General features: G+C 35.5%; 1 protein-coding gene across 1 annotated transcript in view; it reads left to right on the plus strand.

Moving 5' to 3' along the window:
* Positions 1-17,833, plus strand: part of LAMA2 (laminin subunit alpha 2) — a 239,010-nt gene that overhangs the window by 126,165 nt on the left and 95,012 nt on the right. Inside the window, exons 24-26 of the mRNA XM_039849938.1 lie at positions 8,846-8,957; positions 14,047-14,209; positions 14,649-14,859. Coding sequence (XP_039705872.1) covers positions 8,846-8,957; positions 14,047-14,209; positions 14,649-14,859 — 486 coding nt within the window. The remainder of the gene's footprint in view (positions 1-8,845; positions 8,958-14,046; positions 14,210-14,648; positions 14,860-17,833) is intronic.

Below are 17,833 nucleotides of genomic sequence, written 5' to 3' on the forward strand. Positions count from 1 at the left end.
CCAAGCATATGCTATTTAATTATAGCAGCCTGAATCAACCAAGACAAGTTTTTTCCTCATTTTTTTAAAATGATTGTTTATTTTTTATTATTGTTCGAAGAGTTCTTTGTATATTTTGGATAAGTCCTTCATCAGGTATAACTTTTGCAAATATTTTCTGCTAGTCTGTGGTTTGCTTTTTCATTCTCTTAACAGTATATTTCTCAGTACAGAGTTTTTAATTTTAATAAATTCCAGCTTATCAATTATTTCTTTCATGGATCATGCCTTTGGTGTTATATCTAGAAACGCCATGCCCAAGGTCATCTAGATTTTCTCCTATGTTATCTTGGAGCTTTATAGTTTTACATTCTACATTTAAGTCTATGATCCAATCTGAGTTAATTCCAATACTATTTTTTATTAAACTTTTTACTTTGGAATAGTTTGAGATTGACAGAAAAATTGTAAATGTAGTACAGAGATTTCCCATACACTCCATGTCCAATTTCCCCTGCTGTCAATGTCAAAATTGATGAACTGATACTGATTCATTATTATTAACTAAAGACTATGCTTCACTTAGATTTCTTCAGTTTTAATGTCCTTTTATTATTCCAATATCTTATCCAGGATACTATATTACATTTAGCAATCATGTCTTCTTGTGTCCTAGACTGTGACGATTTCTCAGACTTCCCTTGTTTTTGACGATTTTGACAGTTTTGAAAAGTTCATTTATTTTGAACAATGTCTCTCAGTTGGGGTTTGTCTCAAGTTTTTCTTATGTCTAGAATGGATTTATAGGTTTTTGTAGGAAAGATCATAGAGGTAGGTTTTTGTAGGAAAGATCATAGAGGTAAAGTATATTTTTATCATATCATATTAAGAACCCAGGCAATCAATATATTATTGATGTCGATCTGGATTACCTGACTGAGTACTGTTTGCCAGATTTTTCCACTATAAAATTACTCTTCCCTGCTCCCCTTTTCCACACTCTAATACCATTTTTATCAGCCTGGTCTTCAGATTTTATAAGGCAAAAAGGATAGAAATAAGACTGCTGAAAATAGAGATCTCCATGATAAAGTGAGGATGGGGAAGAAATGAAAATCTTTAGTTATTAATTAACCTTGTCCCTACCATATTTATAATTAGAAATATAACTAATAGAGACCTTAAATACTCATTAACATTATCAATGCTTTTTTTTCTCTGTGGTCAAGCTGCATGATAATCAAAAGATGAATTGATACAGATGGAATCATATCTAGAGGGCTAGATGACTTAAATATCCAATAATATCAGGCGAAGACCACCAGTACATTTATCTCACAGCCATAAATGATCCAGCAATTGGACCAGCATAGGAGATATGCAGTGGCCATTACTCCCTATTATCCCTAGCCACATTAGGAGACTAATACTGCACATTGGAATTGAGAGACTGGTGCCAGGTCTCACCCCCAAAGGTTGTGACATAATTGGTCTGAGGTGCAGTATGAGCACTGGGATTTTCAACAGCTCTCCAAGTGATTCTGATGTCAGCCAAGGTTGAGAAGCCATCTCATCATCTGATGGCTCTGTCTCCCTTGCCTCTGGAAAGTGCTTTCACTGGTACAGACAAACATTTTGATGTTCCCCTTTCTCTGCTTTGTTGGCTGACCGATTGCTCTATGACTAATACATTCTTTAAGTTTGTTAAAGCATTTGGCGAGTCTCATCCTGCATCTGATGTGGGAGCTTCCTCTCTCCTTCAAATGGCTATTTTGTGCTCATTTTTCCATAGAGCAATCTAGTACTCTAATAGTATTTGATTAAAAGAATAATATTCCCCAAATCAACATTTAACATATATTTTATATAATTTAGTTAATGCGTAAATATTATATAAGCAAAATATTACATAATTAGATATCTCTTTGATTTATTGTCATTTTATTTCCCCACTGGAATATAAGTGCCTTGAATATGGGAATCATATTTAGCATATTCAACTATCCTACAATATGTGTGAAATATTGAGATAATTTTCAATGACAATTCCATATACCTTTATAGCTACTGCCCTCAGCTCCCTTTTGTTTCACAGCCAATTTTTTTTAAAAGACCTAGAGGAAGGTCTGCATTTACTTCTTATTCCACTGCAATATAGATTTCCACTCTGAGCCTGCTACTAAAACTATTTCTACAAAATAACCAAGTGACAAGTTGGTCACTAAATCCAATGGAAGCTTTATTTTACTTGAATTCCCTGTAGCAATTGACACTTTGACACTGCCTTCCTTCTTGACAACCTCTCCTCTCTGCTTTTCTCTTGATTCTCTGATCTTACATTCTCAGCCTCTTCCTCTCCCCATCCCTTAAAAGTTGATTTTCTTGGAGTCCAGCCTTATCTATATCTCCTCTCACTCTGTGAACTCTTTTGGGGGGCTTCAATTGCTATGTATATGCTAATGATTCAGAAATCCTCAATAGTTTATCCTTCAATGCTTACCCAGTCTCCCAGAAGAGAAATAAATGAGTTGCCCTTCACTCTATCTTTTTTATCACCCCCAACCCAATTCAGTTCCCTTTTATAACCACCCCCGCCCCTCTCTCTAAGCCTTATTCAACTCCAAACATTATTAGTCCTATGTCAGAGTAAACTTTCTAAATCACAGATCCGATCATGTCATTTTCCTTCAGATTCTATAATGTTTCTCCGTTTGTTCAGGATGATACATGATGCATTCCCATTGTACTCTGATTCTAGCTTATCTCCCCAGCCCATCTCTCTCCCGACTCATTGTCTGGCCACCTGAACCCTGATGCATTGAACATATCAGCTAGAATCTTAGAAATCTTCCTTGATATCTCATTCTTCCTCATCATGCTCCCACTTATCCAACCCATTACCAAATGCCGTGGGTTCCACTTCTGTGTGTAGATCTCATCTCCACGATTCTCAGCCAATCTTTAGTTTCAGCTTAACTTCATTAGCTTTCTAACTAGTCCCTCTGCACTGACTCGTGTTTCTGTCAATCTGTTCTCTACAGTGTAATCAGAATGCACTCTTGCTATTCCCAATTTCAATATGTCACTCTTGTGCTTGTATTCTTCCCCCTGACTTCTCATTGCTCTGAGGACAAAGGCCAGAATCCTCCCCTTGGCCACATCGCCCACCACTTGCTCCCCTGGCCAACTGCTCTCAGCCATACTATCATTCAGTTACTTCATCTCACCATAGTCTTTCCTCACATGTTTTCTTTAGCTTTGAAGGAAATCACCTCCTCCTACATCTTGTTTACTTCTGTTAATCTCATTTCACCTTTTAAACCTTAGCTCCTAGAAGCCTGTCTTATGAGAGCCTTCTGTGATTAGGTAGGATGAGATTCCTTCTACAATTGTCTTCTACTGCTATGTTTTTCAGTTGGTAATTATAAATTGATTTTCATGATTATTTGACAAATAGCTCTCTGCCCTACCAGACCATGAGCTGCAAAGGGTAGGAAGTGTGTCTTTTTTTCTCGCCAAAGTATCACCAATATTATGCGCGTAGTAGGGGTTCAGTCAATATTCAATTAGGTAATTAACTAAGTGTGAGTAATTTAAATAATAGCATTTGAGCAACTAAATGAAAGGTAGAACAAACCAAAATAAGCGCTGATTTCTAATTTCTCTAATAATGTTCTAAAATCAGGCATATATGTATAATTGTATTGAATTGAATATTTTGCTTTTTTAATCTCTTAAATATTTATATTATATAAGAGAGGAATGTTATGTATTAGACTCAAGTACATAAAATAACAATTTAGCTTCATTTACATTTTTTGAAAATCAAATTTAAATAAAGATTAACAATTTCTAAAATGATGAAATTAGTTTTTAAATGAGTGCCAACAATATTATATATTTGCAATGTCTTGTTTATAGCTTTAATAGGTTTGTTACCAACAATATATATTTTTTTATTTCTGCTATTATATTTCACAAGAAAGAGAGAGAATGTATGACGAATCATATTTCTCTGGTTCAGAACTTTCAAAATAGAAACCTGAAATATTTAGGGAAAAATTTCGCATGAAACTGACTTATTATCATTCTACAGGGTCAGTCGGTTGCTTCCTGTGTCTTTCCTTGTGTGTCTGTCCTAGTAGCATGCCTGAGGTGTACTTCACTGACACTCTGATATACAGAACTGGGAGTGTTTGAAGATGACCCTTGAGGATATTATATAAATGACTAGATCTGAAATTTAATTTTAGCAGGAAATCATGTAAGTCTGCAAACGCAGAGGCGGATAGTATCTAAGCAATGTTGTCCATTCAGTAGTTAGATTTGCTCCATTAGATTCTAGTTTTAACATAAAGAAGGCAGAAAATGAAAGACACTAGTAATATCCAACCAAGAAAATTATGTGCAGATTTCAAGAGGCACAGTGAGAACTGCTCAAGCTAAAGCAAAAAAGTAACAGCTACGTTGTTCAGAAGTAAATTAGCATGTGCCTAATGGTAATGCATGCTACCTAGATATAAATACTCTAGAAAAAAAAAAAAGAAAGAAAAAAGAAAAAGAAAAACAATCTACTTGGGTGAACTTGAATGGAAAGAAAAAAGGTAATCAAAGGTAAGAGCAATGCAAAGTACTGAATAAAACATCATTTTCAAAGAAACACCAGAAAAAATGTAGAACAGAAGTGAGAAGATGTAAAAATTAGAAAATCAAAGATAGAGAATGAAAGGAAGGTTGTACAATATGTTATAATAAATAAGAAGGCATTTGTCAAATACTCAAAGGACAAGATAATAGTGAAGAAGAAGAAACACGATTAAGAGATGGGGATGGGAATTTAATAAAACACAAGAAGAGCCAAACTGAACCAGACAGATAGCTACTATCATGTAGTATTTAATATTCATCCATAACATTATCAGTAGCCTGTCCTGGGTGGAACTGATTTTTGTGAATTTTTTTTTTTTACAATGATACCACTATCTATCACCATTCTCCACAGGTGGTAGTGCTTTTGTCACCGGCTTCCTTTATGAAGTTTCTCATGGGTGGTTTTGACCAATGTGACTCAACTTAATTACTGTGTAATTGGATATGGTATTTAAAAATATATCTATTTGCTGTTCTGATATAGATTTTCAAATATGTTAACTTACTTAAACCTAAAGTTTATCCACTTCAAGTTATACTACATGAGTTGGAGCAGTGTTCTTCCCACCCAGCATGTTCAACTTTCTCACATATTTTCCTAGTCTTCCTGAATGTTTGATACAGATAGAAAATAAAACTGTGAGACAGAAAAATTATGTTTTGTCCTCAATTCCCTATATGTGTGAGTTTAGATAAGTCACTTAACCTCTCTACATCTTCAGTTTCATCAGTGTAGAACTAGGGATCATGTCCTCTCTGTATCTCTAAAGGCAGGAAGAATAAATGAGACACAAGAGAGTAGCATAAGCCCTTCTGAACATACATATCAACCTAGGGTACAGTTGAGCCTGACTGTGTAACTCACATTTTAGAGTGCTAACACCATAAGTCAATGCCTATGGGTGCCAGGAACTTCTATCCCTTCCTCTCCTAGAGTACATCTAAGAGAGGCAGCTCTTGTCTGTGAAGAGGGAAGACCATCTTCTTTCTCAGTAAGCACAATGCTGGCTCTGAACTTTTGTCCACTCCCCACCCATATCCCCAGCCACAGTAGCATGGTACTTGGTATGTAATCACAGGCTAGTTTTGAATTACCACAAGGCCAGTGACTAGAATGTGGTAGGGGATGGAGGCTCTCGGACCTGGCTCTCCTAAGCACTCAACCACAGCTCTTGAGCAGAAGCTTTCTTTGAGCCTCTGAGAAATGCCCAGAAAACTGCCCAGTCATCCACAGTTGCTGGCAAACATAGCACCAAGCATATGGCCAGTTTAAATGGTATTGGGAAGGCATATGGAGAGAGATTCTTTTTTCCTCCAACAAGCTTTATAACTTCAAAGGGATAGTTGGTTTGTTTATCATTATATCAGCCGAGCACCCAACATCTTTATCCCCCTACAATTTGCCGGGCACTGTGTTTGGCATTCTGAGGAATACAAAGAGATAAGGCAAAGCCCCAGTCCCCTAAGGATGGTGATTAGATAGACATGGCAAAACATCTAACAAAATAATGACTCAAAATAGTCATGAATGGTGATAATGATCATTGTTTTTGAAAATCTAAGAAAGAGAACATGTGCTAAAATACTCAGGATGGCTTCATAGAACAGGTGAGGTTGGAACTTTATCTCAAAGGCTGGCTTTATTTTGGATAATTGGAGAGGAGTTAAGGAGCAATAGTATGAACAAAAGCTTTTCTGGGAATGCTCATAGAAAGGTAGACAATAGGAATGGTAATAAGGTTGGCAAGATTAGTTAGGAAATTGTTGTTTAGTCATGTATTTAACCATGTTCATTCAATATTTGCATCATACTAAGAGCTGGATATAAAGTGATAAAACAGACCAAGTTCTTACCCTCTTAGAGTTTACCTTAGAGTCGGGGAGGTAGACAATATATAGGAAAGCTAACACATATTAAGTAATTCTAAAACACATAGTGCTATGTAGGAAATGTTTTGTTGTAGGAAGTGCAGAAACCTAGGTAGGTACCCTGGGAATGGCCACACCAAGAAGAGATACTTATTAAACTGAAAGCTAGTGGATGACAAGGGTCCAGTCACTGAAAGTAAAGAGGAGAAGCTTGTTCCAGGCAAGGACAGTAGGAAGGAAAGATTTTGATACAATTTATATACTAAAAGGAAGCCAGGGAGGTTGATTGCATAGGGTCTCAGTCATAACTTTTTAAACGTGTTTCTTATCATGGGTCATGTAGCATTCTTGACATTTTAATAGTGGAATACTCATATAATCAGTCCTGAGTTCGTTAATGATGATTCTTATACATTACTGTATAAATTAATTAAGTAGAAGGAAATGAATACTACCTTGATTATCCAGAATTTAAAAGGGACAGTGTATCGATATACACTTTTTTAATTGATACTTTGAACTATTAACAAGGGTGAGCTTGATAGTATGAATATGTGAATTATGATATTTCGGTAATATATATAAGGTATTGATAAAGCAAGAAAATTAAGTTTAAATTATAATACACATTTTCTCTGTAATAAGATATATTAATGCTGATGATACATTAATTTTTAAGATAAGGTATTAAAAGATGACCATAATGTAGATCGTTGTTTATAGTGTTCTGTGAAACTAGGAGTGATATATCATAGAGTACCGTCAAGTCTAGACTAGATAAACATCTAAAACAGTTTAGATGGCCAACATCTTAAGCAGTTTACCTTAGTATCATTTTAAAAATTATACTTGTGTATGTATGCATGGTGTAAATGTAGAAAAAGTTACTTGGCCCATCTGAGCCTCACATCTAAAAGCGAAAATAATTCCATTATGAATATTTTAGAAGAGTTAATCCAGAGCATTCTAAACCATTGATTAATACCTTCCAAATCGTTCTGTGTATATATTGCAATGTGTAAAGAGAAGTTTTAAAAGGATATTTATCCTTTCGTCTTTTTATTTGTGATAGTAACACTTGCAGGTTGAGAAATTAGATGATAATAATTGCACTTTATATTCTACCTTTTATGCAAAACTTTGAAAACTTTCATGAATTAAACTTCTTCCTGCCCCTGGGAAATCACAAATCTCAAAATAATTTCTGTCGCCTCTCTTTCCATGTTTTATGTTGGTCAGACATTTAGTTCTATTTTAAGTTCTATTTAAAATCCTCTTATATATAAAAACTGTATATTCTTTGAGAATGTCTAGAATGCAAGCACTCTGGTTCAAGATTGTAGAGTATTAGTATTCTGCTAACTTGCATCTTATTCAACTTATTTTGAGGTACTTTGTGATTCTTTGATTCATTATCTGTAGTCAGGTTATCCCTGTCTGTTTATTTCAAAAGAAGTCATATTTATTGGCATATGCTTACACATAAAAGTGAAATGTAAATCTATTTCAAGTTGCTCTAAACCTTGTAGTATCTTTTAAGAAACTTTTTAATATTACAGATGTAATTTTTATTTGACTAAATATGGTATATCTTAACTATAAACACATTAATTGGATTCCATTGTGTCCAAATGATATCTTCAATGTGAATAAAGGTGAAAATGAGAATACTCTTTGGAAGGTGAGGCTGTTCTGGAGTTCTGATTTGTTTTGTTGATGATAATGTATGGTTCTATGATTAACAGCTATCTTTTCCGGTGATGATATATGAGAAATGTTAGCATTTGTTCTTTTTTAATGTTTTACTGGCATCTTTAGAGTGTTACAAAACAAGCATTTACTACTTAGTAGCTAAGTATTCCCCTTCCCTCGTTGTTTCTTTAGTTAACATATTGATCTAAATGAATCTATAGGATTAAGTTTATTGAGACAGACTGCCTGTGCCTCCATCGTGGCTACACTCCACACTTTTCCAGTAAATAAAATATGAACAAAATTGCAACATGTGGAGGCTGAAGAATCCATTAAAGCCTTTTGGCAACAGTACCTTAAAGATATTTCAAAAATAATTGTGTTATCGCTTCTTCTGTGCCATTGCATGTAATGAGGGTTTTACAAAGACCAAATACAGCTCTCTGATTTCCATTTAATGGAAGAAGTAATAAAGTTTAATTGTATACTTGAGCACAGGGCGTCATTTCCAGTACATCTGATCAATAATTCATCGATTGCCTCTAGCTCAAAGTAATATTTGAAAGAAAATGTAGCCTGTTAGCCAATGGGAGTTAATCTAACAGTTGCTTTATCATCTCTATTAATTATGCTTTTCATGAATTTGGATCATTAGGCTACCAAAGTGATAGCAGATGGCGAGCAAACTGGACAGGATGCTGAGAGGACCAACACAAGAGCAGACTCCTTAGGAGAATTCATTAAGGAACTTGCCCAGGATGCAGAAGGTATTACAAAAGTCACACTTTAATTATTATTTCTCCCAACAGAAAAATAGAAAACAGGATTATACAGGATTGAGATTTCTCTAGTAAGAGATGACATCTCTAAATTTGAGGGTTGGGTTTTAAAACATTTTGGTCAAGATATTCAAGGGCACTGAGAATCTACAGCCTACGGTGTTAAATTAGTGACAACAGCCAGTAAATTAGTAATTATGAATGCAGAATAGCGGTAAATTGAACGCATTCCTTTAGGAATGCTCCAATTTTTAAGGAATGGCTATTATGATTAAATAACTAATGGGACACTTATGCTTTGCTATTATTTGTATTCAAAACTAGTTAAAAGATGTTTAATTTTTTTAAAAGCTAATTATATCATTCTACTCAGTACATTAAAGTAGCACTTTAATTTCTCAAAATGGTTTTTAAAACACTTGGTCCTGGTTTTTAATGAACATCTGTTGCTTGGAATTTAGATGTGTTGCCTTACCGAAAGCTCTAGGAGTTAGTTCTTGGCATCTGCCAATATGATTGAGAATCAAAGAGGAAGCCATCTTTGGGCAAAAACTCAGATTAAGAAACTCTTAAAGAAAACAGATAATATAAAACAAACAAACAAAATCCCATTGGTTCTTAAATACTATTAGTATATAATAAACATGCATTCATGTTTAGAAAGTAAGAAAAAAAAGGTTTTGTTTTGTTTTGTTTTGTTTGCTTTAAAAAAATAAAACACTTTTTATTTCTCTATAATGTTATGCATTTTAGATAGTTTGCTTTGTAATAAAGCCAAATAAGCTAGGACATGAGATAAACCTTCAAGGCAGATCCTGACAGGCAACTCTTAGGAATCACACCAGCCAAGAAGAGACCGAAACTCCTTAAGATTCCCCACTGCAAGAAGCAACAGAGTTATAATGTGAGGCAAAACATGTCAGGATCTGAAACAGAAATTACTCCAACCGGAAAAATCTGTTAACTCATGTAGTTTATCCTCTGTAGTTTATCCGATGAAGTTGTTGTGCTTTTCCTGGTTTTATTTACCATCAATGCTATTTGAAGTGTTTACCTCCCAACCAAAAATAAATCCCATTGCAGGTAGAGCAATTTCACTCACCCTGGATCCCTGAAGGCACTAGTCAATACTCCAGGAACTTTCCTTTTCCTTGCACCTCAATCGCAAACATTCAACACCCAGCAGCCTATCCTGGGAACTCATTATGAGCATTTCAGTCAAACAATGGTACATAAGAATAAATGTTAGTGTATGTTTTCAGTAGACTCCAACATCAGCACTGCCTGCTTCTCTCCATTAAGCCCTTTACCTCACAGTTTGTGCGCTGCACAAAGGTCACCTGCAGGGAGCAGAGTGGGAATGATATTTAACCCAGGTTTTGCTCACCGTCCTCTACAATCTATCCACAAAAGGGTTCAATATCATGAACAGTGTCTCCTATTCCCTAAATTGTGCATCAATCAGGCAGTCTGGTTCTGTCTATGAAGATGGGATACCTTTTTCTAATTCACATGAAGTGCCATGCGGGGTAGCTGTGATCCTATACCTGAGGATTATGTGAACACTACTCCCTTCTTCTAGCAGGTACTAACATAAATGATAACAAAAATGATAACCACAGCTCTTTATAAAAGAATTTTGGCAGAATTAAGCCAACTGTCAAAATTTCATGACAATTTAAATTCGAATATGCTAGAGTTAAACTAAATCCTGACTGAGATGTGTACATGAACTACAAGACTTGGTCATTTAGGGGATTTTAAAAAAGGGAACGGGCATTCACCAAAAGCTTTAAGCAGATAATACAACACATCCACACCATTTTTTTTCTCTCAAAACTACAGTAATGTGGATAATCATCAGTACTTTCATGTTTTATTAGTGGCAGTAAATTGCTGTGGGAAAAGTGAAAGCTTCAGCCTGGTGTTGTCTGTTCAGTTTTATTTTTATATAGATGGAATACTTTACTCATCCTATCTTCCATCACAAGTCATGGCCTTTTTACAGGTAATCAATTTTACTAATCCAAGGCATTCTTATCTCACTATAATTTTTAAAGTCTACTGTGCTATGACTCCTGATTAGATAATGAATAAACTGCTTTATTCCATCCACTATTAGAATTAATGAGCGAACATATATAAACCCATTAGTGTATGTCCTGACATATAATAGAACTTAATAAATGTTAGACATCCTTTCTCCTGTTTCTGAGATTGCAGTATTTGTCATTCATGATAAATTTACCCATCAGAGGATAGGTATTCTCGGCTTCAATATAAAAAACAACTTTGCTTCTCCTTACAGATACCATATACCTCCTACGTACCCCATTTGTGCCCCTTGCTATGCATTAGCTAGTAAGATGCTTGGCACTAGATTTACTGTCCATGCACTGAATATTACGGTACGCTTTTTTGTCTATTAATATTTCTCCTGATTTACATTAATTTTTTTCATCTTTATCCCATCTCCTTTTATATAAGTTTATCTTGTTTTAAAGAAATTTTAAAACTACTTTAAATGCTCTTTGAAATAAGGCAAAAATAAATAAGTAAATTTAAAAGATATATTTATGTTACAATTATTTTCAATAATGTTGAAAACATACTAATGTGATAGTGCATGTTTGAATAAGAGACTGCTACATTCATCTTGAGTTTAAAAGTACTCAGAAAATTTCTAAATTCCATAGATAAAAGCAGTGGAAAAATCAGACCTCTTCTATTAAAATAATGCTTTCTTTCTTAACACATTATTTTTCTAAAACAGTTTTTATGTACCCTAATAATTTCTTCTCATTGCTTACATATTGCTTTAACTTAAAAGAAATGAAACATTTCAAAAAGCACAGCCCTCTTTTCCTTTTCTTCTCTGATATCATTCTTTTTTCACTAAATTCTTCTCTGCAGGAGTTTAGCTTTGAGAGTAGACTACAAGAGAAAGAGGAAGCCATATCTCACATTTCTCCCTTCTTCAATACCACCTAGGCCCAGAACCTAAATTAAGTTAAATTCCAAAAACAAAACAAAACTCTAGTCAGAGCTCATTTATATATTCATTTATTAAAGGAAAAACACACAGCTTTGGTGGGTTGCGAAATGGGATTTATCCTTTCATTTAAAAATTAAGTCAGTGGTTACTTACATGCTGCAATTGGTTAAAATCAGCTGTACAGACAGGCATGCACTCAGACCAAAGGACTGTATGATAGGTAAAGCCAAATCTACTATTGCTTTTTTTTGAAGTCTAAGAAGTAGAAACCTTCTTAGATTTAATCATCAACAACCTAGCATGGCTCCCACATAGTCTGCTAGATCAAAGAGCTTTCAAATCAATCAGTCACGGTCAGTGTGGTTCCTTAATAAACATGACACAGCCTAGATGCTTGGCACTAGATTTACTGTCCATGCACTGAATATTACGGTACGCTTTTTTGCACCTCAAAAAAGCTGTCTTATTAACAATAGGGGTGGAATCTGGGGAAGGCTCTTTGGCATATTTGAAGGTATGACTGTTAACCAGTTGACTAAGAAAGAGCCACTCTCACTAACTTCTAGGAATATAGCACCTGAGTAGTAATTTCTGACAGAGGGTTAGGAATGGCCATATTTTTCTTTAAAACACCTAATTCATTTTGTCCTGCAAATTAAACCAACTATCAAAAATAGGAATTAGACTATAGCAACGTTCTAACAAACACATTTATTATGGAAAGAGAACTAGAAAGATGCATTTGGTAAGGAGTAGACTTAGAGATAAACTGATTTCTTTCTGCCAATCCATGGATTCTCAAACTCTGGTGTGCATCCAAAGCTTCTGGAAGATTTGTTAAAACACAGATTGCTTGTCCCCGCCCCTGGAATTTTTGACTCAGTAGGTCTGGAGTGGGGCCTAAAATCTGCATTTCTAATAAGTTAATAAGTGATGTTGATGATGCTCATTTGGGTATCACACACGTCAGAACTATACTTTCCCACCATCCCACTACTTGACCTGACCATGTACAACTGTTTCAGGAGCTCTGCCCATACTATTCTTGGAATGACTCTTATCAGTCAGTCCTAATCAGAAAAATTTCTCCAAGAATAGAAATGAATTTTCAGGATTCTTTGCATCTTCAAGAGGTCTTAGGATGCAACTTTGAATAGTAGAAAATGCCTCTTGTCCAACCCAGATCCCTCATTCTAGAGATTCTCTTAGGTAATATTATAGAAGTAAAAGTTCGGCAGGCCAAAGAGTTAAAAATCAAAACACCTCCTTTCAGTTTGTTAAATTAATGTTCCATAGAACACACTTCAGGAAAACTTGGTTTAAAACTAATGGTAGTACTGCGAAAATGTTTCAATTCACCAATTTTTTAAATTTTTATTTGACATGGCATTCTTTTTTCAAATGAATATTTTCCCAGAATACCAACAAATAAAAGAAATTTTTGGCAGAATAGACATCATTTGTAGAATACCTGAAGCACCTGGAGAATCTTAAATTTCCAAAGAGCACAGTTTGAAACCTCATTAAATGCATAATAAACACAGACCCTTACGATGGATGTATCGCTGGAAGGTATCTTTGAGCCCTAATCTATAATATTTGTCCCTAGACCAGCGCTCCTTTCCTCACTTCTTTAAAAACATGAGCACAATACTGTGTGGGTGTTCGAAGGTAGGTTCATTTTCAGATATCACGTCACCGATAGTATTTCTGTGCTCAGTATTTTAAAATTAACTGAATATAATTCTGTCTTATCAGCAATGTAGACCATACATTTTCAGCTTCTAAATGTTATGCTAAATCTCAGTTTTTACCCTTTACCTGAAGAGGATTCGATCCATTTTTTTTTTTATTTCTTCCTTTTGAAGTAGAAACACCTCAAAAATAAATATAATGTGGATAAGTATGTCATATTTCCCTGTTTATTAAGGATTTTTGTATTAACTGCCTCTGTTTCCCCACTGGAACATCACAGCAGGCTACATTGCATTTGGGGATGGTGGGGAAGAGCAGATACTGAGTGGCATTTTTGCATGTGGCACTTTTGTTTATCAATTTGCAAAATTTTTTTTACTCCTGCAGCTGTAAATGAAAAAGCTATAAAACTAAATGAAACTCTAGGAATTCAAGACAAGGCCTTTGAGAGAAATTTGCAAGGGCTTCAGAAAGAGATTGATCAGATGATGGGAGAATTGCGGAGAAAAAATCTAGATACACAGAAAGAAGTGGCTGAAGATGAGCTGGTGTGAGTAGATGCTCTATGATGTTTTCATTTGATAAACTGACCTTTCCAAACTGTTAGTTACAGTTTTCTAAAGTTCCCATCACATATATGAGTATAAGATACTTTGCTATTTATTTTTTATTATTTTACTTAGTTGTGATTGATCTTGCTCTAAAATGGATTGAAAGCGCGTTTTTGCCTATATATAAAATAATCAAATAAATTTATATTACTAGCAAATTAATAATGTGTGTCTTTTTTGTTCTTTAATTTAAGTGATCTTGCTACTTTTCCGGTATCAGTTTTAAACTTGGTTTAGCATATAGTCAGTCTTCTTTAAATACTGTCTTATTTTTCCATTCTTTTCATCTTAGCATCTCTTTGTAACAAAGTTTAATACCAATAGACCCTGAAGCATGACAAGACCTTATTGTCTATTATTGGGCTGGGCTGCTTGCAGAGCTGCAGAAAGCCTGTTGAAGAAAGTGAATAAGCTGTTTGGAGAGTCCCGGGAGAAAACCGAAGAAATGGAGAAAGATCTCCAGGAGAAATTGACAGATTACGAAAACAAGCTTGATGATGCTTGGGACCTGTTGAGAGAAGCCACATATAAAATCAGAGAAGCTAATCGCTTATCTACAGTAAACCAGAAAAACATGACTGCTTTAGAGGTGAGTCTTAGGGCCTCTTTCATCTGAATCTAGGGGTGTAGGGTGGGGGTTGAACATGGCTGGCTAAGTCAATTTGATGCACATTTATAGAGATCAAGAATGACAACTCCGAAAGGAGACTTAAGAAGCAGAACAGGGAATGGTTTATCTTTCTTTTTAAATCAACGATTATTGCTCATAAAATCAAATAACATTTTAAAAGTTCAAATGTAAACTATTGAAGATTTTTTAAAAACGTGTCACAGCAGAAGGAGCTCTTTACTGGGAGTCAGAAGACCTTAGTTTTAATGACAACTGTTCCACTAACTAGAAGTACAAGCCTGGGCAAGTCAGTTAAAGCATCAGTTCCCCAACTTATACATTATACTATTAAGTGCATTATACTAGAGAACATCTAGAGTCCCTTCAAGTACTAATATCATGATTTTACAGTCTACCCAACCTAAATCACTAACCATGGTTTAGGCATGGCTGCCATAAATCACAGAAGTGCCAAGTATTTTCTGATGAAATCTGGACACACAAGGAACAGCTCATTGAGAGACCAGAGCTTGGGAAGATTTTGGTTCTCTTTCTCTTTGCCATATGTTCTATGCAAATTATATTTTACAAGGGTCTAACATGAACAGGTCAAGTCTGAGTTAATTCCTTTCTTTTCCTCACAGACAAGAGGTACTTCTGTCCTCAGGCAATAACGGGCAGCCAGCCTCTGCCTTTGTCAGGGTGCTGATGAGGTTGGAACTAGAACAGATTCCTTCACATCTTTGCCTCTGTCTCTCTGTCTTTCTCCCTCTCTCTGTCTCTCTGTCACTCTCTGTGTCACTCTCTGTGTGTCTCTCTGTGTCTTTTTCTCTCTCTCCGTCTCTCACTCTGTCTCTCTCTGTGTGTCTCTGAATCTCTGTCTGTCTCTGTCTCTCTGTCTGTCTCTGTCTCTGTCTGTCTCTGTCTCATCTCTCTCTGCCTGTCTCTGTCTCTGTCTGTCTCTATCTCTCTGTCTGTCTCTGTCTCTGTCTCTCTCTGTCACCTCTATTTGTATTTCAATACTTAACGTGGAAAAATAATCACTCTTCCCAAGAGTAAATTCAGCACAAGATGGCACAAACCTGTATTTGGTATTTAAAAAGCAACAAATTTCTCCCCAGAACTATACTTACCTTTGCTGTTTTCAAAATATTTGATCCCAACAGATATAAAAACAGCAGCAGACCTATATCTCCTCTAACATATAATCTCACTTTCAACTACAACTGAACACTCCCTGGCATATGTTATGCTCTCAAAAATGTTTGTGGAATGACAGTTAAATAAAATGAATCTGGATATTTTTAATCTACTCATTTCTTTCCATTTTTCTTTGGATTAAGAAGAAGACAAATTAATTTGTTTTTAAGTATTTTTTTCTGAGTCCCTCTCCTGAGACTTAGCCTTGTCATTTTGATAAAAGATTGAAGAGGCTCACTTTTTCTTCAGCTGATGTATCTAATCTGAACCAATTTGGAGTCTACTGACATGCGAGCAATATTAAAGAAAAAGCACTGTCTTGCAAGACAGGATGCTGGGCCGTTGTCATATCACCAGCTCCAGCATGATTCATCCTGCTCGGTTACACACCAGTGGTGTAACTTACCCGGAGGTGCACCTCTTCGTTTTATGGCAACAGTTTAAGAAATTAAAATTACCTGTGTGGAAAGTATAATAAGCATTTGGGAAGTATTTCAAGAAGAGTTATAGTGGCACAGTAAATGGTGCTTTCAGCTATTCCTCCCTTTTAGTGATGTTTATAACTAGGAGCCATCTTTCTTGGGACCCCCTAGAGATGCCTGGAGCTTATGGAAGTCAGTATTAAAGTTCTAGGTAGTCCTTTTCACATTTTCATTTTATATGTCATGCTTAAGTAAAGGTTTGTTAAAAACTTACTGGAGTAAATACATAAACTGATTAAATTAACATGAGTAAGTCACAGCTTATTTAAGGTTGTTTGCCAAGGCTGATTAACATTGATTACCAAGGCTGGTACTAGTCTAGCTAAAGAAAAATCCCCTGGAAAGTTTGTTAAACAGCAGGGTTCTCTGGGCTCTCACCCCAGAGTCTGAGTTGGCTAGTCTGGGGTATAGCCCAGGGTCCATATTCTAAACCTCTCTTGGGGTTAATATGATGCACATACAGGTTTGAGAACAACCGACATATTTAATTCGTTTGATTGAATAATGAGCTGTTTTTTAAATAAATAACTTCATTGGTCCTGTGCCCACCAAGGAGCTGATATAATGAAGACTGAACTCAAATGGTTTTTTGTTTATTTTTAAGGAAGTAACCATGTAATTTTTATTAGTAAAAACCTGTATTAAGCCCCTACTAAGTTCAGAAAATGTGCTAAACATAAAAATTGATCATTTCATCTGAATCTAGGGCTGTGGGGAGGAGGTTGGTCCTCATGGTATTGTCCTTGGAACAGCAGCATTAGCATCACCTAGAAACTTGTTAAAAATGCACATTATCGGGCCCCGCCCAAAACTGTCAACTTAGAAACTGCAAACGGGGCCCAGCAACCTGTGTTTTAAGAATATCTCCAGTTATTTATATGCAGCCTTAAATTCGAGAACCATTGATACTAAGAATAAAACACTAGCTTTATGACTTTAAGTGACTTGTATTTAGTGGGAGATACACACAAGTAAATCATTCTATGCACTACACTAATGATAGAGGCAAGCAAAGGAAGGGCATTGAAATCACCCCTGGGTTTAGAATGGGTTTCATAGAGGACTTGACACGAGTGGTAAGTCTCAAAGGGTGGGCATTAGCTAGTCAAAGTAGAAGGGTAAGAATATCCTGAAATAGAGAAAAACATATGCCAAGGCATAGGGAAAAAAGAAAAGTAAGACAATTGGGGGAAAAGTCAGTGGTTTGTTAGGATTGGAATGAAGACTGCATGTGAGCAAGTGAAGGGATAGAAAGCCAGCAAATGTAAAGA

The sequence above is a fragment of the Pteropus medius genome, unplaced genomic scaffold (genome assembly GCF_902729225.1).
Source record: "Pteropus medius unplaced genomic scaffold, Ma_sr-lr_union100, whole genome shotgun sequence".
In the NCBI taxonomy this organism is placed as follows: Eukaryota; Metazoa; Chordata; class Mammalia; order Chiroptera; family Pteropodidae; genus Pteropus; species Pteropus medius.